Consider the following 27,982-nt stretch of genomic DNA (forward strand, 5'->3'; position numbering starts at 1 on the left):
CGTTTTTTCTTTCATTTTCCATATAATTATATCTATATTGAATCTATATTGAATCATATTACGACCTGGACAGCTGTCTTCTGAGCATTCAGCAGTTTCTGTATTCTCTCCTGTACAAATGAGTCCATTATGCGCTGGAACTGGATTTGTACATGTTCTCGAACGTTGATGAGTTCCTTTTCCACACGTGACGTCACATGAAGTCCAGTTTGACCAATGTGCCCATTGACCATCGACTAAAAGATATCGCCGTTTATACATTAAGTTCATTTTTATGTATTAGAATCTTACGATATAATTTATAAATAATAAATATTGATTAAGACCTTTTGCAATAGATATTTGTACTATTTACTTCAAAGGTTTTACCCATATCAGCGCAAATTTCATGAAAATAAAATAGTTTATTACTTATTTATAGTCTTATTTTATAGAAACATGATATATATCAAAATAAGTATACAATGTGGTAATTTAAAACAGAACGACTTTTTTAATATGCATTGACTAAACAAACTGAAGGAGATCAATTTTGTAGAAAGAAGGCATAAGTTAATAATGCAATTGCCAATATTCTGGTAGATGCTACTTGGCTTGACATTTAAGTTAACTGGTTCGAGTAATAAATGTCTTGGCAAAAGCTATAAACAATAATGATTAATGTACATTATGAATTGCTCATTATCAAAACTGCAGCGCATATTTTGGAAATCATCATGATAAGACTGTGTAATTGATACAAATAAAGCTGTCTTTACCTACTGAATATTTTGAAACAAGACATTTTTGTATGTGCAAGTGTGGATAAAAATTTATCAGTAGGATAATTTTTTTCAGAAAAGATGACATGAAAAGTTAAATGAAATATCTATATTTGTCTCATTTGTAACTTTGTTATTGTGTATGAACCAAAATTCGAGCTATAACCTGGACAGTTGTCTTTTGAGCATTCACTGCTCTGTAAACTGTCTCCAATACAGTCATTTCCATTATTCATAGGCACTGGATTTGTACATGTTCTTAACCGTAGTTGTTTTCCATTACCACATGTTACGTCACATGAGGTCCAGCTTGACCATTGAGCCCAACTACCGTCGACTGGATTTAAATAATAATGTTAAAGAAGTGTGTTAAGGTGACAACGGAGTCAATTATCACTGAAAATACCTAAAATGAGATTTTTTGCTAAGTAGATTTATCAACCTTTTCTGAACACATTCGTGATTTAATTTTGGAAGCAGTTAGTCCAAAAAATGTGTTTTTAAACGTTTTAAAACGGTACCTATACTATTTGTAACTGCTACTCGCGTAACCTGTCGATTATCGATAACGCTCCGCCCCCTGTTGAGGCATCAATGAGGGAAATCGGTAGTTCCATATATCCGTGAATTACAGGTCCATACTTCTCGTAATACATGTATCGTACAACTACCGTACATCTTTTATGAATATCTCAACATTTAGCTTTTTTTATAAATTGAGAAATTGTCGGCCAATGTACGTAACATAAATAATTAAGCATAGCGGCAAATCGCACAACCACGGGGTTGAATAAAAATGTAGTTGCTAAAATATCCATAATGTGTGAAAATAATTTGTCTGTCCCGTTAATCTGATAGATATTACATTGAGTTGATAGACTTTTGTACGGATTCAAGGGCTTACTTTACATTCAACCTCGTTTTCTATCAATGTCGAGTAAAACAACAACAAAAACAGACAACATTTTTATGTGAACGCCTATATGACTTGTGGTAAGGTGTACCTGACAAATTTCTAAACCATTTTAGATTGTCTAAGGATGATTATTTCTCTATGAATAAAAAAAAGATATTAAAATATATATTTTCAGTGAAAATAAATTGTTCGCCAGTAAATTGGACACAGTACTAATAAATCTGGGACAAAGTATGAAATTTATTGTCTATCCCGGTAGAAACTGGATCTCTATGCCGTGCATAGATGATATTCATAATAGAAGTCAAGAAGGCCATATCATAATGATCGAGTAATACCTTTTATTTCTATTAAAATATGTGAAGCATTATCAAATTTGGTGGAAAAATATATAATATCCTGTTCTTATTTGTACATCTACCATGGACTTTAAAAGACTGTCAGAAGCTCAGTTTTTTGTTATTTTATTTTATATTTTAACGGAATTTCATACACGAATACACAGGCAGAGTGACACTGGTATAATACAATAATAATGCTGATGATGATAATAATAAACTTCAAAAAGGAAACAATTAAATACCCCGCTAGCGGTGCGCAAATGCGTTCCATTTCCCCCCACTGAGTGCCTCAAATTTTACCGATAGTCACGTGACATGTGCGAAAGATACCAGACGAACAGTAAATCACGTTAAGAATTGAAGAAATTTCGGCTATAAACTGATATTAATCAGCAGCTTTTTAATTGGTCAGATGTCACTGGGTCATAAATGTTGTTAGAGTATGTTACCGCAACTTGTGACCCTCTCTGGTGCGATATTTGTGTATTATGCAATTATTTAGCGTGAAACGTAGGGGTCCGAGAGAGAACAGCCGATTTATGACACTTCGTTTGATGCGGGTCGGACTAACTTTGAATCGGCATAACTTTTTTAATAATCAAGCAATTAACATGCGGTTTAAAGCACATGAAAGGAAATTCATTTACGGAGGGAACCGTGTCAGGGATTTTTGTTTGCTCAATCAGCGACTTAATTATCTTGAATTACGTAATATGTATGGTGAAAAAAGTCGCATAAAAATGTTTGACGTTACGTAATATTTTTTTTGAGAAAAGATAGAAAACATTTGAGACACTGTTCCCCAGATAATATAAGTAAGGTTATTTTCCAAAAGTTTGATGACAAAAAAATAAAAAATGACTTTGATATGACGATTTAAAATTTTAGGATTTTTATTCAAAATCAATCATTTACAAAAGCATTTTTTTTCAAATATGTTATTTTTTATGCTGATCAGCGACATTTAATGCATAAAGATTAAATAAATAACAATTATTACTAAAATAACTTGGTTTAAATTACATTTATGTGAGTACCACGGAAAGTGTCTGTTGTCACCTTAAGATATAAATATATAAGAATTAATACAGCTCGTACCAAAATCAAAGTGATTGTATTCCCTATACGATCATCAATTTTCAAGCTTTGTTTATTCTGTTTCTGTTCAATTTATAAAGTTATAAGATAAAGGTAAAACCTTTTAATTACCAGGCGTTGATAGAAAGTGACAAATCCACTTCATTATTGAAACATTTTTCATAAACTTTTGTTGAAAGAGATCATAAAGAATGAATAGCATAGCTGAACTGACTGAATGATTATCATTAAAGTGTGCACCATACATATCCTGTCAAAATAAAAGTTGCCAGTCATAATGCAATGTTCTACAAAAGAGGACCGAAAGTGATTGTTATTATGCAATTAAATTACTGTTGGTATTCTATATTTAGATATGTGACGTAAACATATGACATATGACGTAACCATTAAAAATGCAACGCGCTGAAAATAAGTACGCTTTTTAGCTTGATATCAGGAACGACAACATTTATTAGTTTACATTTATTGAGAAACGAATGTATCCAATTCAGTGATTTTATCGTTTGATAAAAACACTCTTTGTCGTTCGGATGCACATCATTAAATCACTCTGGCGTAGTTTTTTTGCGATAACTCACGGTTGGGATATATTATTTCTGAAATAATGGCATAGATTAATTTTTTGTATATATATATATATAAATCATGGCAATTCAAATAGAACGAGTAATAGGTAAGAATGGTGCAGCACTTCCGACTTAAAACTCGTTATATCAAAACAAGGTACTTTGATTTGGCGCGGTTAATGCAAGATAATTATTATTTATTTGTATTTAAAACACAGATTGAGGTTATCATTGCACATTGCATTTAACTGTTTAAAATATACTTATTAATAAATGTGAAACATTACATCATGAATCATTTTCTAATTGGTTCAATTAATGAGAATATGTCCAGTAACCAGATTATCAATATAAGCAACCTCATAAACTTCTAATGCAACTTACTCGGCTTTAAAGAAGTTTAGAAGTTGTCTAATCCACTTCATTATTGAAATTATATAAAAACTCTCTTTGTCTTTCAGACGCGCATCATTATATCACTCTGGCTACGCCCTCGTGATACAATTCCTCGAATCGTAACTCCTAGCGGTGTATTTTATTTAGCAATAAATCACTGTTGGGATATATTATTTCTTAATTAATGGCATAGATGCATTTTTTTGTGATATACAAATCATGGCTTTTCAAATGAAACGAGTAATAGGTAAGAATGGTGCAGCACTTCCGAATTCTAATTCGTTGTATCATAACAAGGTAATTTGGTTTGGCGCAGTTGATGCAAGGTAATTAAAATTTGTGTTTAAACATAGATTGAGGTTAACATTGCATCTAAACTCTTTAAAATAAACTTATTAATACATGTAAAAATTACATGATGAATCATTTTTACTCGTCATTGAAAACTTTATATGTATTAGAAATGCTTGCAATCTTACAAATAACCTAGTCCATTCTGTGTCATCATATAATCATTTGCATTAGTCTCAACATATGTATTTGAAAAACTATCTACCTTATACATTAACGCCATATCATTCACAAAACGTATATTAAATACAAGGCATTATCTAAGCATGAAAACAATTTTATCGCGGTTATTACATCGTTATTTAGAGATGATGGTGTTGAAAAAGGTTTTTTTTGTTCGGCCAAGCTGTGAAGACCACATTGTGACTCTACTTTACAGCTTTACTGGAAGCGGAAGCCTATTTGCCCCGTACATTATTTCAGGCACGATTGGGAACCTGAGTTGAACCACCGATGTTCTGTTACCTTATCGGATAGCTTCTTTGCATGAAAGAATCGAAGGTCCCCGAAAGGAATCGAACCTATAGCGATGATAGCAAGTATTTTAAATTAAATGAACTTCCGCATTTAGCCAAAAAAATTCAAATTAAAAAATACGGTTGACAGCATTATTCATTTTCTTTATAATTACATCTATTACAACCTGGGCAGCCGTCTCTTGAGCATTCAGCAGTTTGTGTTGTTCAGTGTTGTTATATTTTCTGGTCCTTCGGGATCATTGATACCAGCACTATAAAGTGTTGAGAATTGAGTACCGCTCAAGCCGGTGCTAGGGGGCGTGAGGGATGTTGCACTTATTCATTATCCCTCATGTACAGACTCAATCAAACCGAGTCTGCAATTCTTAAGTTATTTTGTTGTGATTAATGCTTCCGAGGGATCACTTTGTTTCCGGAATTTTGTACTTCACAACAGCAGGTGTCAAGTGCCGTGTGGCAGCCGTAAAAAGTTGCCCCGTACTTCACTTCAGTGTTGTTATATTTTCTGGTCCTTCGGGATCATTGATGCCAGCACTATAAAGTGTTGAGAATTGAGTACCGCTCAAGCCGGTGCTAGGGGGCGTGAGGGATGTTGCACTTATTCATTATCCCTCATGTACAGACTCAATAAAACCGAGTCTGCAATTCTTAAGTTATTTTGTTGTGATTAATGCTTCCGAGGGATCACTTTGTTTCCGGAATTTTGTGTATTCTCTCCTGTACAACTGAGCCCACTATTCGCTGGAACTGGACTTGTACATGTTCTAGAACGTTGATGAGTTCCTTTTCCACACGTGACGTCACATGAAGTCCAGTTTGACCAATGTGCCCATTGACCATTGACTGAAAGATATCTTTGATTGTATTATAAGTTTATTTGTATTTGAATCTTAAGATATGTTTTATAAATATTGATTTAGAACTTTACAATAGATTTTTTAACTCATTCAAAGGTTTAACCAAAATAGAACCACTGAATATAGATATGGATTGACTCGACAACCTTGACATGAAAAATTTTGTTAAAGGAAGACGTAAGTTAATCATGCAATTGCTTATATTCTGGTAGGTGCTACTTATCTTGACATTTGAGTTGAAACGTTAGAGTCAAAATGACTTTGCAAAAGCTATATACAATAATGATTAATGTACAATTGTTATTGTTCATTATCGAAATTGCTTGCGTATATTTTGTAAATCATTATGACAAGCATGTAACTGATACAGATATAGTTGTCTTTACCCTCTGAATAATAAGGAACAAAACGTTTATGTATGTGCAAGTGTGGATAAACAATTTATCAGTAGGATTATTTTTATCTGTATTCAGAAAAGATGAAAATAAAAGTTAAATCAATTATCTATCTTTTTATCGTAGTTACTCTGTTTTTCTAAAAACACCAATTTTAAAGAAAAAAAAACCTGGACAGTTGTCTTTTGAGCATTCACCGCTCTGCAAACTTTCTCCAATACAATCATCTCCATTATTCATAGGCACTGGATTCGTACATGTTCGCAATCGGTAATGTTTGCCATTGCCACATGTTACGTCACACGAGGTCCAGCTTGACTATTGAGCCCAACGACCGTCGACTGGAATTTAATGTAATGTTAAGATATTAATTAAGATATGAAATAAGAATCAATACAGCAATCAAATTGATTTTATTCCTATATGATAATCAATATAATAGCTTCGTATATTTGTTCCCGTTCTATTTATAAAGTTGTTGTAAGTTTTCAATTATACCGAGTCTGTAATTTTCGATGTAATGTTGTTGTGATTAATGCTTCCGAGGGATCACTTTGTTTCCCGAATTTTTATAATTACCAGGCGTTAACAGAAGTGTTTAATTCCTCTTCGTTTTTGCAATATTTTTCATAAACTTTTGTTGAAGGAGATTATAAAGAATGAATAGTATTGCTGTATTTACTGAGTGGTGCACCATATGTATCCTATAAGTATAAAAGTTTCCAGTCATATAATGCAATATTCTAACATGTCCGAAAGTGAGTTTTACTATGCAATAAAAGCACTGTTGATTTTCTAAATTCAGACAAGTGACGTAACCATTTGACATATGACGTAAACATTAAAAATGCAACGCGCTGAAAATAAGATAATCAGGCGCAATTTTAATATCAGAAACGGCAGCATTTATTTGTTGATATCTTAAAAGAATTGAACTAATACATGTGTATATCCAAGTCAGTAATTTTATCGCTTGATAAAATTGCTCTTTGTCGTTCAGATGCGCATCATTACATCACTCTGGCTACGACCTCGTGATATAATTCCTTGCATCGAAACTCCAAGCAGTGTATTTAAAATAGCGATAAATCACTCTTTGGGATATATTATTTCTTAAATCATGGCAAAGATAAACATTTGTGTATCATTTATAAATCATGCCAATTCAAAACGAGCGACGAACAGTTAAGGACTGTGCAGCGCTTCCGAATTTTCAAAAAAAAAAAAAAAGATTCTGCACAGTGACTGCAAGGTTATAAAATGTTTTTAAAACCTAGATTAAAGTTTGCATTGTATTTAACTATTAAAAATAAACTTAATAATATTAGTTTGAAATAACATAATGATTGAGTTCAGTAGACTAGCTGCATGCCTGCAGATGAGCCAAAATATTTCGAGATAATCAACATTGAGAAAAATGAACTTAGAATTAAGAATAATGAATCATTATACTCACAATTAAATACATAATTTACATGTTTTATCCAATTAAAGATATGTTGCAGTTATTATCACCATATTTAACAAGGTATTATATTAGTATTTGTCGTAAATTCTAAGTACGGTTTGCAGTGCGTTCATTACTTTATTTGTTCGCTTCACAATATTCAACTTTTTAAAAAATTACAAAAGTTATGAAAAAGTAGAACGAATCTGAAGGCATGCTGATTTAGGAATGAATGTCAATTTGAGTTATTCCTATCAGAAAATCATATCATTGAAAAAAGAAATGACCTGGACAGTTCACTTTCGAGCATTCAGCAGTTTGTGAATTATTCCCAGTACAAGCGAGTCCGTTATTCGCTGGAACTGGATTTGTACACGTTCTAGAACGTAGACGAGATCCTTGTCCACATGTGACATCACAAGAGGTCCAGCTTGACCAATATGCCCATTGACCATCGACTAAAATAGTATATGCTTAAACAGAATGTGTTCTTTCTTTATTTCAATCTTAAAATAGTTTCATACAATTTAGAATATTTTGCGAGAATGAAAGTGTCTGAGACAGAGGGAAAGAGACAGAGATAGAGTCTAACGCAAGTCTTATCTAGAATATAAAAGTTATTAACAATATAAACGAATGAAACATTGAATGTATAAAATTATAATAAGCAAACACCTGGGCAGATTTATAGAGGCTCATAGGGAAGACTGGGCATGCCTAACTATGTTGCCTCTTTAAATAAAGTCTTTATTATTATCATTATTATTATTATTATAATGTAGAACTAGATAAGCTAACGTTGTTTGAAAAATTCCTTCAATGAAAGGTTATGTATGAACGTTTAGTTGTCTTAAAACGTTATTTAGATTTTGAATTCAAACGAATCTATTTGAATAAAAGTTTAAAAACAGAAAAGCAGGATAATTATTTTATACGTTTCAATTTGAAAACTAAACCTACAACAAACTTATGTCGTCTTTTACATATATAAAATTATAAGAAGCAAACACCTGGGCAGATGCTTTTAGAGCAGTCACTAATCTGCAAACTTTCTCCAGTACAATCAACTCCCTTATCCGTAAGCACTGCATTTGTACATGTTCTTGTACGACGATGAGTTCCATTACCACACGTTACGTCACACGAGCTCCATATTGACCATTCAGCCCATTGACCGTCGACTGGGTTTTAATAATAATCATTTATAAACACAAAATCAAAGTATGCATTGTTGTTTGCTTGAAAAACAATCTTTTAATATTTGTAACAGTACTATTTAATTAGACTCTTTATTTACACAAGAAAACTGAACACACACGTCAACGTTCTTATAGTACTAAATTTATATTCATTATTTGTACATTCCTATTAACTGTTGTTGAAATTAAAAGAGGTCATCCAGAATAAAAAGAATAACGGAAAATGTACAACATGTGATTTTTATGTTTTCGAATATGTTTTTTGTTTCACATTTTGGAAAACTTGACAACTTTTCATATTGAAATTTATGAAATTAAAAAAATATGTATTTGTCAAAATAATGAAATTGAAAAAGAATGCTAGAAATTAAATACACAATCGAACATGCAACTACGTGGCCACGTTCCGTCATTCTTTCCACTTTACCATCGAGCAGTATTTATTGATTTAAGTATCGAGATCTATAGTATCATTAAGATCGTAAGCGTAAATCATAATGAATTACAGAAACTAACAAAAATTCTCCCGAAATATAAATCTAAGTTCAATATTGCCATAAAATCACAATATATTTCCGCATTATTAACGGTTACTTTCATACAAATTGTATCTTCTTTTATTAGATGACCGACATGTCAAATGTCACCGAAAAGCTATTACGGTTAAATGTTTGAACAACCGGATTAGATGGAAAAACCCTACACTATTGATTTTCTAAAAGTCTAGCATTCACGAGTTAATCATAGTCTTTATTTGTATGTTATCATATCTTGGTTATCATATTTTATATACGAATTTTATTGTTATTGTTTTTTTTTCTTTTAAATATAATAGTTTCTGAACAATATTGAAATATATTGTTTTATTGATTTTGCATCAAAGTTTTATTTATACAATACCTCCTTTACATCTAGTAAATGTATATTCTTCATTAATTCTTATGTTGTCCAAAATAAATAATCTAACACTTGAATCCAAACTCATCAAAGGCGATATTTGTGTTCTTATATAATTGAATTTTATAATACAAATACCTTGACAGCTTCCTTTTGAGCATTCAGCACTTTGTAAACTCTCTCCAGTACAATCGAGTCCATAATTAGTCGGAACTGGATTTGTGCATGTCCTCGAACGTAGATGAGTTCCATGTCCACAAGTGACGTCACAAGAAGTCCAGGTTGACCAGAGTGTCCATTGACCATCGACTAAGTATGATTTAGAATGTGTTTGTTTTGTGAATTGTGTTATGAAAAAAAACCTTGTTATTTTGATATCTACTAGAGACTTAATTGCTCTAAAGTTTGTTTTTTTTTTCACCCAAAATAAAGAAGCAACTTTTATTTAAAGTAAAACAATAAATAATATATTGAACAGATCTATGAGCTTTCATAGATACATGATTTATTTTGTAATACTAGTAATGTGTACAATGTGTAATAGTATGTTCTGATGACAAATTATAGATAAACATTAACGGGAAACCGCAAAGCAACTGGAACTATACTATACAATTTTGTATGTGTCATGGTTAAATTTCAGTACAGCAACTTAGCATTATTTTAAAAATTCTCAAGTAAAGTGAATTTAAAACGATATGCTTATTCTTCTCTGCCTCTAAAACTTTATTTATGTTTTATATTATATGATTTTAAGTAAACACCTGGACAATTGTCTTTTGAGCATTCACTACTCTGCAAACTTTCTCCATTACAGTCACTTCCCTTATTCGCAGGCATTGGATTAGTACATGTTCTTGTTCGTAGTTGTGTTCCGTTACCACACGTTACGTCACACGAGGTCCAGCTTGACCATTGTGCCCAACGACCGTCGACTGGATTTTAATGATTATTAAAATGTATTCAATGCATACAGCGAGTTAAAAAAAACTTATATAAGCATGACAAAAAAATTATTGGAATTATTTTTGAGCTTAATCAACTTAAATGTTTAAGCTTATAATATTTGTGACAGTATAAATATAAAATACAATAAAAAGTACCTGGTTCCTTCGGAACGAACAGTACAATGACCAACGTGATAAGAGTGATGTAAAGAACACTTATCAACACTATCAATACATAAATCACATATTTCAGTCGCTTTACAGTGTCGTCATCTCCACTTTCAACTTTTCTTTTATCAAAGTCACCATATTTCAATGTCTCATAAGGTTCCTCTTCAATTTTCTTTGACTGTGGTTCGGTAGAACAACTTTCGGTCGAAATCTTTAAGTTCTCATATACAATTTCATCATTTGATCTACTTTTGTCCATTTCAATATCACTCAATTCCATTTTGTATTTTTTATTTAAAATTATGAATTCAACTTATAATATATTTGATCTAAATTATCATTAGCAGGTGGAACGATATTGCATTATTTTTTAATTATTATATCTTATACAAAGTCATTGTGGTAAAAGCTGTAACACAATCCCCGAGTTTAAACATCTTAGATGTTGAGAATGATTGAATAACAAATTATTTTCCAACTTCCTTGTGCCAGACAACAACTCGTTTGCAACGATTTGTTATATACGGAAACCTATAAAGGCCATTACATTTGCATTTATAATCAATAATTTCATTATCAGTTTATGTAACCAAGAGTTAAAAATTCAGAGACTAGAAATCAGACAGCAGTGAGTACGGGAACAGTCACTTTGTCGACGAAAGAAGGAAAAAACACGTCAAGCTCTACAATCTAAAGGATAAAATAAGTCTTGCACAAATTATTTAATAATTTGCACTGATTAAATTTGTACTATACCATTTAAAATTGTTACTTCTCGGCACTTTCCGTCAAACTTCGAGTTAGAACATTAGACACCTAAGCAACATTAGATATTTTGGCTAAGAAAGATGAATGTACTAAAGACAAGAGGGGCGTGATGGTCCTTTATTGCTCACATGAGACACATTGCTAAAATGTTAAAGCCAGTGATAAGGTAACATTGGGTTTGCCATTATTTCCCCAATAATTGTAAACTAAATGATAATAAGGTGATGCTACATGCCAAATACCCAAGCTCTTGGCATTGTAGTTTTTGGAGATATCATTCAAATTTAGTTTTTTAACATTGTTTACATGAAAAGGCATTAGAATTGTTGTCTATTTGTACGATTTCTGCAAAGGCCGGAATTGTTGAAGAATCCCAAATATTTAATTTAATTTTTGATTGATTTGTATTAGATGGCTTTGCCGTAAACACAATATATAAAACATATGAGTAACACGATCCATTATGTTTATTCATATAAACTTTAATTTCATGTTCGATTAAGCATTTAAGATAGTTGTTTAACTAGTAAAAAGAACGGAAAATGCAAATTGCAAAATTATAGTTGAAATTACATTTTCACTTAGTTTAAACATATTTATTGCATATGCTATATGATCAGACTAGATCTACAACATAAAATATATCAACAAACATACTATCATAATCGACGAATTTAACGAAAGCATTAGGTGCTTATTTAAGTCAATCTCCATAATTGATTAATTACAAAAAAGTTATACATGCCTGGTTGATGTACATGTAAATAGTATACAATCATATTGCAAAGTGTGTACAACAACCGTCTTTATTGATTGTATGCCACAAAGTATGCCAAAATACTTTGAAAAATAAAATACAAATCAATGTTTTGTGGTAAGGAACTCATATTATTAGTAATTAATGAATATTTTAGTATATATTAACAGACAACAACTTAAAGACAGTAAGAGACGAAGAGAAAATAAGATCAGATCTAATTGAGAAAGAGAAGCATCCCCGAACAGGAGAATATGGAGAGAGACATTTTGAGCGATTCGTCGCACTTATGTAAGAAGGCATATACGAAATTTACTATAAAAGTGACATTCAGGAAGATAATGATTATTGTTTTCAGGTTTCAGGTTTTCCACAATGATAAAGGGGTGGCAATTGGACATATAACATATTGCATATATCTATCTCGAAGCAGATTAGGCATATTTAACTGATATTTGATACTTCACTTACAAGCATAAATGTTTAAAAGATTCAATAGTATCTTTACATTAATTACATTCAATATACAAGATATTTAAGAAAATATTTGTACTTATTATGTCCCTCTACATTGCGGTTGCTTAAAAGCCTAAAACTCAGATTTATATACATTTCTTATTTATATTGCGTTTTGTATTCACCTGATATTACAAAGCTTTAATATCAATAATAATATTTGTATGGTTGATGTGACCACAATGCGCTTCCATAGAAAATATATATCGATCGATTATTTATTGATTAACCACCGACACATCTTGCATATTTATCGTCAAAATCGGTCAAGCGTTACGTATATTGGTTTGAGTTAATGATAAACTTACAGGTCTGTTAAAATTTTATTTATAAAATTTCAAAAAGTTATACTTTATTCAAGTATTCACACGATTCATGTCTCAATCATTAGTTTATACAATTCATTGTTCCTTAAAATGTAATATATCATTTTCTTATTCAAGAAGGAAACTTAATTTATATACAGGTTTAAGTAAATGCATTGAATATCTTCATTCTTACTCATAATTATCTTTCTGTATGAATTCATCAAATTTTTTTGTTATACATATATAAACTTAAGGATATTGAACGAGTGCAGATTTAATACCAAAGTTATTTAAGTTATAATAAAATATGATAAACAAGATCAACAAGGAAAGGCGGCGTTCAATGAACGCAACCCCCATATGACCCAGCAACAAGAACCAGTGGCAAGGAGCCCAGGCGGACCCCAAACAAAAACAGGACAGGGCAAAGACAGAGCACGGACAGGTTAATCACTAAATGATAAATAATTTGTAACTGATTAGGAATTCAAAGAAAACAAATAAATGATTGAATAATAGGCCCACAAAGTCAAAGGGGAAGGGGACAGGAGACCGGGGGGAAGGGGGGGGGGTAATCAAAGAAATAAAAACTACTTGGGGTAATGGGGAAGATACTTACCGTAGACGAGAAAACAACAAGGGACACAAGCAAAAGTGTCACCAAAACAGTATGAAACAACATAGACATACATCTGAGGAACACAGAGGGGCGCCGCCTTGGAACGGTCAGCAGCATAATAATGACTGCTGGGGAGTTTAAACCGGTTAATGGTGCACCAAACCTCGCTCTTAGCCCCACCATGTTTCTATAAACGAGACAGTGTAAATAAAATGAATCCCCGCCAAGTGAAATTCTAACAATTGTCATGGTTACAAAAGGTAAAATAAGTAAAATACTAAAATGATCATGTAGGAACATATAAAAGTAAACCCAATGACCATAACAAAAGTACTCAATGTCCTAAAGGAAGACAGAGCAACAAGAACATCATCTACAAGGGCCCGACGAAGCAAGGCAGAAGACGAACATTAAGACAATTCAGTCCCAAAGGGCTTTAAGAACTATCCATCATAGAGTCTCCCACTTGGTCCGTCAGATGTAATCAAACGAGGAAAGCGTAGTGTCCAACTGTAAAAGGGTTGAACACTAAACATGCAGTATGTCTTAAAATAGTAGGGTCATAACCTTTTTTAATAAAACGTTTAATGATTTTAGCAAAAACAGCAGAAAAATTACCATGACCCAAAATCTTACGAAGTTTGTAAATCACATCGCCATAAAAACCAGGCTGGATAATGCCTTGTCGCAGAAGAGTTTTTATATAAATATTGAATTTAGAAATTAAATCAAAGTTACGATTGTAAAATTAAGTAAAATATTTCAGTAATTTATGAAAGTGGTAGCCCTGTTTTAGAAGATTGCTGGTAATAAAAATATTCCGCTCGTTGAAATCCTTTACGTTGCTACAAGCTCTAGCGAATCTAATTAACTGAGAAACATAAACCCCGTAAGATGTTGCATGGGGTACGTCTCCATCTAAATGTGGATAATTAACATTACAAAAGTCAAAGTCGTCTCGTTTATCATAGATTTTCGTGTGAATAGAATTGTTGTTGATAGTAATATGAAGATCCAAAAATGATGTACTAAAATTTCAAGAGTTCGTTTTATTAAGTTGTAGTTCATGCGGATAAATGTCAGACACCATTTGATCAAAATAAGAATTATCTAAATTAAACATATCATCAGGATATCTGGAAGTATTATTAAATGCGACAATAACATCTTGTTGTTTATCTTCAGAGAGACTCAACTTAAAGTCTTTTTCATAGCAGTACATTAACAAACCGACAAATATTACCTTCCGTAATTATAATTGTATACGGTTTGAATTGACAAATAAGTTTATACTCCTGAACGTACTTAGCAATTGCAACACTCTAAAAATAACATGTCGCATGCTGTTTTGTCAACCCAGTACTTGCAATTTCATTTATGGTAAACGATTTGTTTTCGTAAATATACTTTAAAGTTTATTAACTTCTATAGCTGTTGTATTTAGTTTACAAGTAACACCTTTTCGAATTTCGAAAAAGAATACTTCCAAATTAACTGTATGATTTAAACATATTTATAATCTACAACAGCAAATGACACATGCACGAAAACATTGCTTAACAAAAAATACTTTTAACAGCAACATTATATGTTTCTCTGGAACATTTAATTTTGTTTACGTACAACATTCAAGTGTGTGAAATAATATAAACATAATTTACTAAATCTATTGAAAGGGTTGAATAAAATCATAATTTTCGAGCCTCCGGGGAGCATTATATTGTATAAATCGACGATTTCAATGAATTAAACATTGAATCAGCACATATATTATATTCTATCTATCACATACTCAAAAAATGAATGGTTTGCAGTTAAGAGTATTTTTTCATTGACGCACCTTCAATGGAACGCTAACAGCGCGCTTTAAATCAAAATTATATACTTTCAACGGCTTAATAGTATTTAATGTATTCAATATATTTAAAGGGGCTCAAATTTCAATCATAATTGGACACAGTTGTTGTTGATGACTTTGACAAGACAACTTTAAATAAAAATGAAAGATCAAATTACATATAAAATCATTGAAAATGACTTCAAATAAATCAGTTGTTGGCAATATAATGTATTTTATCGGTTCAGATATCTATTTCAGTAAATAGAGTTATTTGTTATATAATGCGTTAACCACATAATAAACGCGACATTCAGTTTAAACCTTAAACGTGCCGCGTAAACCTGCATTAACAGAAAATGAGGAATTTAATAATCTATTAGAAACATGAGTGTTGGTTCGTAGCAATGTCTTTAAAAATATTAATACTACATGTATTCGGTATTGTCGGATAACTTAATATATTCTGAATATGTTCGCGTGTTACCGGTAAAATATTGAAAGTCTCCTTGACATTTGTATGTTTTGGCTATAGCAAATTATAAGTTCACTTATTCGCCTGCGCTTGATACCGGCAAAAACAAATTATCGAAGGGTCACCTGTTCATTAAATTCCATCATGACAATCAAACTAAAAGTGAAGTAAATGTTCCATGAAACTACTGTTCTGCATTTTTCATTGCTGACCGGTTGCGATGTCATTCCAAGAACATACAGCAGCCGGCTTCAGACCAATACGACAGCGAGAGTAGTCAATTTTCAGTCATAGTATGCGTTTTCACAGAGCGGACTTGAAGAACAACAGTCATTACCTAATACGCCTGGGCTTCCATGACCGAGCGGTTGAGGTCGCCATCTTCAAATAACTTTCTCATCGCCGTCGTGAACTCGAATTCTGTCAGGGAAGCTGGATTGTTCCATGTGAGGAGGTTGGATTATGCAACAACTTCATTTAATTTTCAAAACAGTTGTAAATGTTTTTAAAATGTTGGGACTGACAATACTGTCCAAAGATTATTTTTCCATTTGATGTAGTTTTAGACCAAGAACAATATTTCAGTTTATTCGTTCACTCCGTTTTATCAGGAACTATTATTTCAATTGTGAAAATTGACACAAAATTAAAAAGCTTTTCAACATTATTTACTCCAATCGGGTAAGAAGAGAACAATTATACGATTTTCAATTTGTTCTCTCTGTTTTCCCGGTTGAACAATTTAAGAAATTCAAATTTTATGTTTTATGGATTTTAGACCTCAGTCGAGTTCCTTCATGGATAGGAAGAAAATAAGTTTTCTAAAATAATTTCAGTACTTTTTGAGTTTACACGAGATCGAGGTTTTGCGGAAAGACGGACTGACGGACAGATAGACGGATGGATAGTTAATCAATTGTCCTTCCGGTTAAACATATATGCAATATACTTTTGTACGAAAATGATTTTATGGCATATAAGGGTTGAAAGATTAAAAAGAAAACTGCAAGTCGTTTGTAGGAATATGTTTACTAAATTGATATTATATAGAAATGAAAACATTTTTATGAGCTTGTACATATTCGAAACATTATTGTTTACATGAACAAATCTATTATATTATAAAATACATACAATAAAAAGACTCAGCTTTTATCTCAATTATACACCGATAAAGTATAACAATAATGTCAGAACTGTATGTCCTTGCATTTCAAACATAGGTTACATCAAGGTCATGCCGTGACAAATACTTAAGAAAAAAAAAACTTTAAATATTAAAGTAAATCGTATATAATTAACACTTTCTGTTAGGTATTTCGACACTCATTTAATCAAATATGAAAACAGATACAATTGAAAAATATAAAGATGACCTAACGAGTTAACATGAAAAAATCCGCAAATCCGTCTTTTATGCTTTTCAAATGGATTTAACGGCGTAAGATAATAACTTGTTAATATATGATCGTAAAAGATACTAGGTGCACTTTTTCACCAAAGATGTAAAAAAAACCCATAGTTTTTACTATTATTAGAACTATTATATAGAACATACATCTTTGAAACATGCTCCTATATTGTAATAAAGAAGCTCAATATATGCGAATGTGAGCCAGGAGCCAGTTTCAATGTGTAGTGCAGTTTGTGACTGTTTATAAAGCTAATCTGAAACCATCATTTTTGTGATGGTGGATTTGCGGTGGCTATGCTTTCACGACTGTTCTAAAAGTCACTGTGTTGTGCCGTAATTGGACTGGCATATCGATTCGGTAGCGTGTGTGTATTTATTCTATCATTTCTATATTTATACTACTTTTTATTTGCTTAGGATCACTTTTTCTACAGTGTGTTACTTTTATGTATTTGTAATAAATGTGAAAATTGATTAAAAGGAATTAAATATATTTGGTCAGGAATTTATTTTTTATGACAATAATGACAATGGAAGTGTTCCTTGACGTGTGTCTGTTGCGGAAAGAGTGTACTGGACGAACGTCAACATTTTGGAGATCACATAGTGGAATAAAAATAATTTTGCAAATCAGGAAATGTTTCTTATAGGGTGTTTAATACCGAGTACGGTGTCCGCGGGCATTAAATACAGCCTGGCATCGCCGCTGCATGCTGCGCTGCTAATGAGCCTACGGACTTTGTGATGAGGAATTTGGGCCAATTCCTCTATGAATGCATGTCTTAGCTCCTGAGCTGTTGTTGGTTGGCCCTGGCGTGAAGAAATGGCTTTTTGTAGCATATCCCAAGCATGATCAATTGGATTTCAATCCGGAAAATCGCTGGCCAATCCATACGGACTAAAGTTGCTACCTCAAGATATCGGTTTGTGATGTGGGTTCTGTGTACACGGGCGTTATCATCCATAAGAATGAAATCAGGGCCGACTGCGCAAGCGTACGTACGTACATGAACGTCTAAGATTTCATTGACGTATCTCACTTCTGTCAGTGTACCGTTTTCAATGATGTGTAGGTCCGTTTTCCCCTGAACGTTTATTCCCCTCACATATGACTGAACCCCGCAAAAACGGACGTGTTCTGCAACACATTCTAAAGCTTAGCTTTCATTTGAACTTCTCCAAACCCTTGTCTGTCGGTCCTTGAAGCCCACACAAAACCTTGAGTCATCAGTGACGAGGACCGGGGTCCAAACATTAACTGTCCATGTGATTGAAGTCTGCGCCCAATGCAAAATAGAATATGGCGTTGTATCAAAGGAATGCGAATTTCTGGCCTCTGTGACATCAACCCAGCATCATGTAACATGTTTCTATCAGTGTGTGTGATTACACACACACCATTTGCTTTCTGGAAGTCGTTACGTAATTTAGTAGCGTTCGAGAATCGCTGGCGCCTGGCCTGAAGCACAATAAATCGGTCCTGGGATGAGTCGTTGACGTTCCCGTCCTCCGGCGTGGCCCTGCAAGACATTTCAAGTCATTTGGAATCGGCTCCACATCCTGGATACAACGCTCTGGGATATCCCAGGGACATGGGCAACGTGCCTTTGTGATCGGCCAGCCACTAACACTCCAATACCCCTGTCCATCTCAACTTCACTTAGACGACGTCTAACCTGTCGGTTTACTATAGCTTGTTAATTTCAAACACAATTTTACAATAAAACGAGAGAAATCTTGCTGCTTCTACACGTTTAAGTGAAAACACATAGCCATAAAACACCAAATTCCAGCGGTATGCTTTTCCACGTGCTAAGAACATTATAAAAATAATATTAAGCGCTGTCATGATATACCGGGAATATCACGTCTTCCAGCTGCGTCTTAATTTCAGTTTTAAACTTGTTTGTGCATTTTAATATTCTATTGATTCACATAACATTGATCTTGATCACTTATGCATCATATATGCATCAGATATGCGACAGGCTCTCTCATTAGAAAGAGTGTGTTTTTAGATATACAAGCTTTGTCGCATTCACTGGATTCTCTGATATCCATTCTGCAGCATCATTTTTTATTTCCGATGACAAAGATAAATAGAAAATAAGCAGCTAAATTATATGTTTCCCCGCTATAAAAAGTTAAAACATATCAACCTACATTGTTACAAAAAGGAGGCATGTTAACTGTCATTTTTAGCCATAAAAATCAGTTGGATATATGACACTTTAGATATGGACAATGATAAAATACAAAGTCAGTTAGACATTTATATTTCAAACAATAAAATAGTGGTGTCATGATATGATTAATTTGAATTAAATAAAATCTGTAAAAAAGTTTCTACAAAACACTAAGCGGAAATATAGTAAAAGTATTTCCCCCTATCTTCCTTATTTACTTACGGCTACTGCCTCCTTCCAATTTTTCATTTTCTACGATGTTTTGTCATTTTTGTCCTTTAAGTAAATAATTTTCAAAAGCATAGTTGCCCCCATTTCTTTCGCTTAAAATATTAATTTTGTGTTATGTGAAAACTCATGCAGAGGTTATTTAACTTTTTGTACAGTTCCTTTGTTTATCTGCATGAAGTAAACGGAAAACACTCGCTACACCGTTAGCATTTCTAATACATGTAAACGTGCTTATTTTATTTCATGTATATTACCGAGTGTAAACAGTGTAACAACATCAAGCAACGCAGGAATGTGTAACAACCCAGGAAGTTTGAAATCGCTACGCCGACCTTGTGCAAGATATGATCTAACGAGAAACACGGAAAGTACATGTAAACGAAACAAAAGCAATAATCGACTGTCCGCATAAATGTCTTCGCGAGTGTGTTTAAATGACAGCCTGACTACCTATGGTAATTTGTCGTAATCAATTAGTACAATAAAACATATTTTGAATTTATCTTGGATAAACTTAAAATAAAAATCAATTATGTAATATTTGATTTAATGGTATAAATATCGAGGAAACACCCAAGTCGTCGTCCATATGGTAGCCAGGATATCATTCTTGAAAAAAAACAACATTTTCGAGCATTTCATATTATATATAGTTTATGTTTAAAATCGATTCACCATGAATATATTGATCCGTTTATTTACCATATTGCTCGTTCCGATCATGTATACATATTGCACAGATTCGGAGTTATTATTTCCCATTTCCTGTGTTACTTTCATAACCCTGCGTTGCGGTTATAGTGACAGTGCTATGACAAAAATAGCAGCTGATTTCGTTGGTGCACACGATCACTGAGATTATACGAATTGACAACAATGACGGAAACTTAAAAAGAAACAGGTGCAATATGTGGATGATAACATAATTAAATATAACTATAAGATATACATTTCAGAGGAAAAAAAAGTAAAGGATAAATTCAAATAGAAAACCTTATATCAATACGATATTCGAGCATAGATGTAGATTCAGAACTCCGTTATCATTTGATGGTAATTAATATGAGTAGTATATTTACTGAGATTGAAATCTAAGTTTTGTTCTCGAATCTATAGATTTGATAAATACACATGTTTTTCAATAACATTACGACAAATACAATTATATTGAGAACTTAGCATCAGCCCATCAAATGACAACAATATACTCTTGAATTAGTTGAAAGTTTTCCTCTTTTTCTGATTATATTGCATTTAGCAAAACAGAGCTTCAGACAAAATTGTTATAACCAGTACTGTCAGTAAGCCTTTTAAAGTCTACTTTAAGAGTTATTACGCATTAAGTTATTATTACTTAATTTACTAAATATCTCCATAATTGTGTCGTGCGGCTTTAGTTTCATAACAAGATGAAGTCACTATTTAGTAACAGTGCCGCTAAATATCTAATTTTTCACAACCACTAACAAATATTGTTATGTTCTAAACAATGCGTATTGAAAATATGCATAATAGGGTAAAGAACACTCTTTTCTGGACTAACACCGATTTTAATTATTGTCATATAGAAGAAATCCAGTAAACGACGACCACTTCTCCATACTTGTGCTTGCATTGCTGCATCTAGTTAGGTACACAGTGTCCCCAACGTTAAGATTAATCACGATAGACTGGGATACAGCAGCATTTCCTTTGTCTGTGTCATCATCAGTTGGATCAGTTTTTACATAGATTAGAGATTGATTATTCTTGTAAAGATGACAATAAACAAGATCAACCATTGATACTGACCGCTTCTTCACCAATGTTGCAGAAAAATGGTAAACACCAGGTTTGCTACAGGTGTACGTTCCTGTTGAGATATTAAAATCATTACCATATTGGTAAATTGTACTGTAAAAGGTCAGTTTGTAAATTCCATTGATATTACTGTAGGTTTTTGGAAATTTCACCGAGAATGCAGACATGAATGCTGAAATATATAACACACATACATATTTTGACAATATTGACTTGTTTGTTTGTTTTTGGTTTTACGTCACATCGACACAGTATATGCCATATCGCGACGTTCCAGCTTTACTGGTGGAGGAAGAACTCAGGTGCCCTTCCGTGCATTATTTCAGGCACGAACGGGTACCTGAGTAGAACCACCGACGTTCCGTTAGCTAGCTGGATAGAACAGTCTTTTCTTCACTATCATTCGTTTAAAGAAATAACAAAAACATAAATGCAATACCAGACGTGCGATTTATTTTGCAGAGAGGAACAAATTCAACAGCAGTTAATGAAGCTAAGCAGCTTTGATATTGCAAAAAATAATATAACCAAATATCCACGAGATCTCAAGTAAATGTATACGTTTCTTTTCTTAAAAATAAAAGAGAAAAAACACAAGGACTAGTCTGTGTATAACTGTTTTGAAAATTAATTACGCCGGAAAGGAAAGACAGAAATATTAAGTATGCGAACTGACTCGCCCAGGAAAACAACAGAGATGAAAAACATTAAAAATAAATGAAATTTCTCTGAAAAACATGTGCCCGTTTGTCAAATGTCAGATCGCTTGAATGTCGGGCCTCATTCCTTGTGGATATAAAGTTATGAACATCGCTAATTCAATATTCATTATGACAAATCTTGCCATTGAAAACCATAAATAGATTTATCTAATTATTATTGTAAACATCTTTACGTATGAATAATATAAAACAGTTAAATTCAACAACCTTATAGCATCATAATTATAAGCGCTTATAGCCAATACATATATAAAAGAAAAATTATACTCATATTTATTTTGTCTTCAAAAAAACATAATTTTCTAAAATATTATCAAAACCCTACTACAAATTTTCAAAAAAGAAAAAAGATGTTTCTTAATGATTATATAATAACAATTGATACATGCATAAAATCTGATTTTAACTTGTACAATAACGATTGATGTACATATATGTATAAAGTCTGATTTTTACTTTTACATTTTCAGCTAATGTTTTACGACAATTAAAAAACATTATGTGCATATATATATATATTTCCACTCTATTATCTTTACTAGAAAATGTTGCTTGTACTGAATCGTCTGGTAGAATGAATATTTCATACACATAAACCTTTAAATACTACACTATCAAGCACGTAAAACTAGTGCACAAGTACTGACCAATACTTTACATTACAAACTATACACGTTACGAATAGACAAATATTTCACGCTTTACTAACGAAACGCGTGAAATAGATATTGACTTACCTTATACAAACTTGACATTAGAAATTGTATATAAAGAAAAGGGACTATGGAGGCGTGTGATCCAGGTGACACACTTTAATCACCTGCCTTCACTGCTTTAGATTCAAATGTTTTTAAATGATAAAACATTTGTAAGCAGTAACCGCAATAAAATCAACATTTATATTTGAAGGACTGTAGTGAGGTACTTGATTTTACACTAAACTATTCCACATCATCATGCTTAAGTAAGAAAATCACAATATTAGAGGTGCCAATAAACGTATTGCCAATACAGACATCTAATACCTCCTGTACAATAACATTTTCTGATAGTATTGTGTGTCCTGACCTGCTTCTAACTTTCGCCTAGATCCAGTAATCATGAGTGGTTGTCTCAGGATGGAGAAAAATGTTGTTTTGTGCATGCCAGTTTATGATAGATGAAGATTCAGAAGTAATTTCATTTGAATATCTAATAATTTGGAAGAGTAGTTTCGTCAGCTGATAAATCTACGTTTACGTCTTGACAGAAAAACGCTATATTATAAAAGTATGGTAAAATAATAAGTGTCCTAATATGAAGCATTCAGGAACACTTGGCTTTATTATGAGCATTTTAGATTGTAATCTCCCAACACCAATTTTGTTAATAGATTTTTCAGAGGGATGGTAATGTTTTAATTTATGCAAATGGATTTCATGGTCAACAAAGTATAAGACCCTTCTAAGATCAAGAAATAAGGGTCCAACTAAATTTCGGGAGTTGACACCAGTTAACCAGGCATAGATTAGTATTGTTAATGCTGTATAAACCAAATGTTCTTTTTTAAAAGACGGACAGTACTTTATATGTGAAACTGGTATTCACAAAATAACTGTGTAATTGGCACGACAATATGTCGTTCATATATCTTGGTAAATTAGAAATAGAATGATAATTTTCTGAACCTCCTTAGCACCAGATTTAAAAATAGGCAAACCCGAGCTGTTTTCAGGTTATCGTCGTGTCCTGATTTTTTAAAACGGTTTATTATCTGATATGAAATTACATACTTGAACAGTTTCCTCTTGAGCATTTACTACTCTGTAAAGTTTCCCCAATACAATCTCTTCCTTTATTCTCGGGCATTGGATTCGTACATGTTCTTATTCGTAGTTGCCGTCCTTTACCACATGTTACGTCACATGAAGACCAGTTTGACCAATGTGCCCATCGACCATCGACTGTAAATTAACAATACAATTAACAAACTTATAACTATTTTCATATATGTCTATTATTCAAACTGCATGAAATGCAGATTACTTTATAACTAGTACATGTAGTAGTTACTCAAACTGTCCTATCCTCCTTAAGAGACATAAGCGCTAAAACACTTGATTTTGTACAAACCTTAGATATTCATCTAAACAGACGTTTAAGAAGATGCAGAAGTGTTACTAAATTTATGTTTCTCGTATTTTAGTATTTCAGAAGCACGAACGCTTTTGTAAAGAGCACGTAGGTCCTGAAAGTGATGGAGTAGAGCAACCACAGAGTGTTTCGAGAACGGTTGAACAATTGTCACTCATTTTGCTATTAAAGAGCCTCAAAGAAAAAACACGTTTGATTTTAAAAAATCATAGATGCCTTTGTGTAAGAGGATATAATGAAATATTTTGTTCAGGTTGAACTAAAAATCAAATTCATTCAGGTTTTTCGCCATTTTTTTGAAGATTGTTCTAGCATTAGAAGTACCTGGACAACTGTCTTTTGAGCATTCAACGGTTTGTAACGCTTCTCCAATACAATCGATTTCACTATTTGCTGGAACTCAATTTGTGCAAGTTCTCAAGAAATAATTTATGCTGTTAGCAGCGAATTAAATACACAAAGTTACATAAGCAAGTGTACAATAGCGGAACTTTCGACCGATGCGCAGGAAAATATGCTTTTATATATACGAGGTATGATCAAATAGTTCTTGGTCTGATATACTTTTAGCCACTGCACTGACATTTACTCATGATACGTCGATACCGATATCTAATTTAAGATTACTAACCGAAGTACACGCGGTTTTACACCAATTAAGTAACATAAAACATACTTTGATCAGTAGAGGGGTGTGTCATTTAGACCAAATGGAGAAAGTTGAAATAAGAGCAGTCATTAAGTACCTCTGTAAGATACGGATGTCCCCAAGGAATTCCATGAAGACTTCATGGATACACTAAGGATGGAGTCCCCTTCCTACAGCATTGTGAACAAAATGGGCTGCTGAATTTAGGAGGGGCAGGGAAAGCAATAGAGTTGATAATCAGCCTTGGCGGCCACAAAAGGCCACCGACGATGAAACTGCCGAAACTGAGCACAATCTGGTCATATTCGACAAAAGGCGAGACCTGCAAAGCATCGCTAGGGAAATGGGTATGACCTTTGATTCAGTTCAAGCAATTTTGACTGATGTCTATGGCATGTCAGAGGTTCTGCCAAGTGGGTTCCCAGATAGTTGACTGACGACCAAAAACTAGCCATGCTTGACATTTCAAGATATCTTTCGTCTCGCTACGAGGATGAACATGAATACTGTATCGTAATTCAGGATGAAACATGGGTTCATCACTTCGATCAAGAATAAAAAAATCAGAGCATGCAATGGAAGCACGCAGACTCACCACGTCCGGCGAAATTCAAGATAGTGCTATCAGCAGGGAAGATGATGGATTCACTTTTTTGGGGATAGTCAGGGCATAATCATGATTGACCATCTTGAGTAAGGTCGTACTATTAACGGTACGTACTATCCAGACGAATTGAGACGTCTGCGTCAAAAAATCGCGCGTAAAAGGAGGGGCAACTGACTCAAGTAATTCTGCTTCTGCACGACAATGCACCAGCTCACACATTCCAAGTTGCGATGGCTGCTGCATTTGATTGCGGCTTTGAAATTCTTCCCCATCTTCCATATTCTCCGGACTTGGCCCTCTCTGACTTCTATCTGTTTCCGAAACTGAAAACCAAGCTTCGTGGTAGACGTCTTGGAAGCAATTAAGGTGTCATAGAGGCGGTCAATGAGTTCTTTGAGGACCAGAGTAGAGTTGTATTTGAAGGATTAAACAAGTTTGAACACAGGTGGACAAAGTGCATTGATGTAGAAAGCTATTATATTGAAAAGTATGACCATTAGTTGGGTTCTCTGACTACCTAAAGTACATCGGACCGAGAACCTTTTGATCAATCTTCGTAAATTATATTTTAAGATAAATTCTATATAGGATATAATAATGCTAAGGAAAATGCCTTTAACAATATAGGATTTGATTTTTCCGCGGTATATGCCATTATGTGATATACGTAAAACAATCTGGTATGCATTATAAAGTGAAACGATTTTATAAATGTATTGATGGGGCATATATATAGGAGACTAGGTATTTTACACATGCATTTACTTAATGAAAAGCCATTGCCCAATAATGTTCAAGATGGTAGTCAGTTTAGGGTTTTGCAACGCTAAACTCAAATGTTTTAGCAAATTATTTGAATACATTTTTTTTAAGATTTTGAAGCCAAACAATTTCGGATGTGTAAATGTGATATAACAATAAATCAATAAATTTCTTTTCAAACTTTCCATTAAAACGTGAATTTAAACAATAAAAGACATCTTCTGATGTCTTGAAATTAAGATATTTTCTATTACACTTTAGACACACTACCTGGACAGTTGTCTTTTAAGCATTCACTGCTCTGAACACTTTCTCCAAAACAGTAACTTCCCTTACTCGAAGGCATTGGATTTGTACATGTTCTTGTCCGTATGTGCGTTCCGTTACCACATGTTACGTCACAAGATGTCCAACTTGACCAATCTGTCCAATGACCATCAACTTGATTTTTGAAAAAAAAAAAATGTGTATAGATCTAAAGATATTCAAATGAATAGAGCTATGTTTTTAAGTAAACAAAAAATTCATTTTATTTCATTTTAATATGAACATATAATCATTAATATGCACAATTTTTTTAATTTCATGAATTAAGTTAAAATAAACAAGAACAAAAAAAAAACAAACAAAAAAAATGAAAATAAATAAATAAAAAGAAACAAAAAAAAACACACAAAAAAAAAACAAAAACAAGCACACACACAAAACCAAACAAACAAAAAACACAAAGAAAACAAACAGAAACAATTACATACCTGAATGCTTCGGCACAAATAGAATTATAATCAAAGAGATTAATGTAATGTACAGAACAATTATCAGCCCTGTCATGATATATATCACACATTTGAGTCGCTTCAAGTTATTTTCCTGAATTCTGGTTTCAACTTTAGGTTTATTTAAATCTTCTAATTTAAGTGTTTCATAAGGCGAATCGTCAACAGTTTGTGCCCTGGATCCGGTTTGTCTTTTGGAGACGATTGCGGTGTTTTCATATGCAAGAGTATCCTTCCATAAACTGGGTTCAGTAATATCAGAATCAATAGCATCCTGATCCATTTTCATGGAACTTAAGATTTGAATATCACCTTCGCTAATTTACAATCAATGGACGTACAGACATAACGCTTCCGTTTTGATGTGACAGTTAAAACTGTTATTTAATTTTCACAAAATAAATAATCTTACAGATAAAAGCCTAGTTACGAAATATGCCATAAGAAAGATTCAAGGCATGTATTACTTCCTTATGCTTTTTAATTTGATATGTTAGACTGCTTTAAAGGCACAATTAAGCCCCAATTTGTTTTCCATCTATGGTAAAGAACAAACATGTGTTTTATAATGTTATATTAACATGTGAATGGCTTATAA

General features: G+C 32.8%; 1 protein-coding gene across 1 annotated transcript; it reads right to left on the reverse strand.

Moving 5' to 3' along the window:
* LOC132718056 (uncharacterized) lies at positions 1–27,958 on the reverse strand (the record flags this gene model as incomplete). Its single annotated transcript, XM_060701665.1, is given in 14 exon segments — positions 1–236; positions 928–1,098; positions 5,076–5,109; positions 5,600–5,754; positions 6,334–6,504; positions 7,898–8,068; positions 8,621–8,791; positions 9,845–10,015; positions 10,471–10,641; positions 10,810–11,136; positions 21,491–21,907; positions 24,230–24,400; positions 26,879–27,049; positions 27,364–27,958. Coding segments are annotated over 14 exon segments (2,847 nt in total), but the record flags the coding sequence as incomplete, so codon positions are not given.
* Positions 27,959–27,982: the final 24 nt, after the last annotated feature.

This window comes from Ruditapes philippinarum, unplaced genomic scaffold (genome assembly GCF_026571515.1).
Source record: "Ruditapes philippinarum isolate M1 unplaced genomic scaffold, ASM2657151v2 ctg9444_1_1_1_1, whole genome shotgun sequence".
In the NCBI taxonomy this organism is placed as follows: Eukaryota; Metazoa; Mollusca; class Bivalvia; order Venerida; family Veneridae; genus Ruditapes; species Ruditapes philippinarum.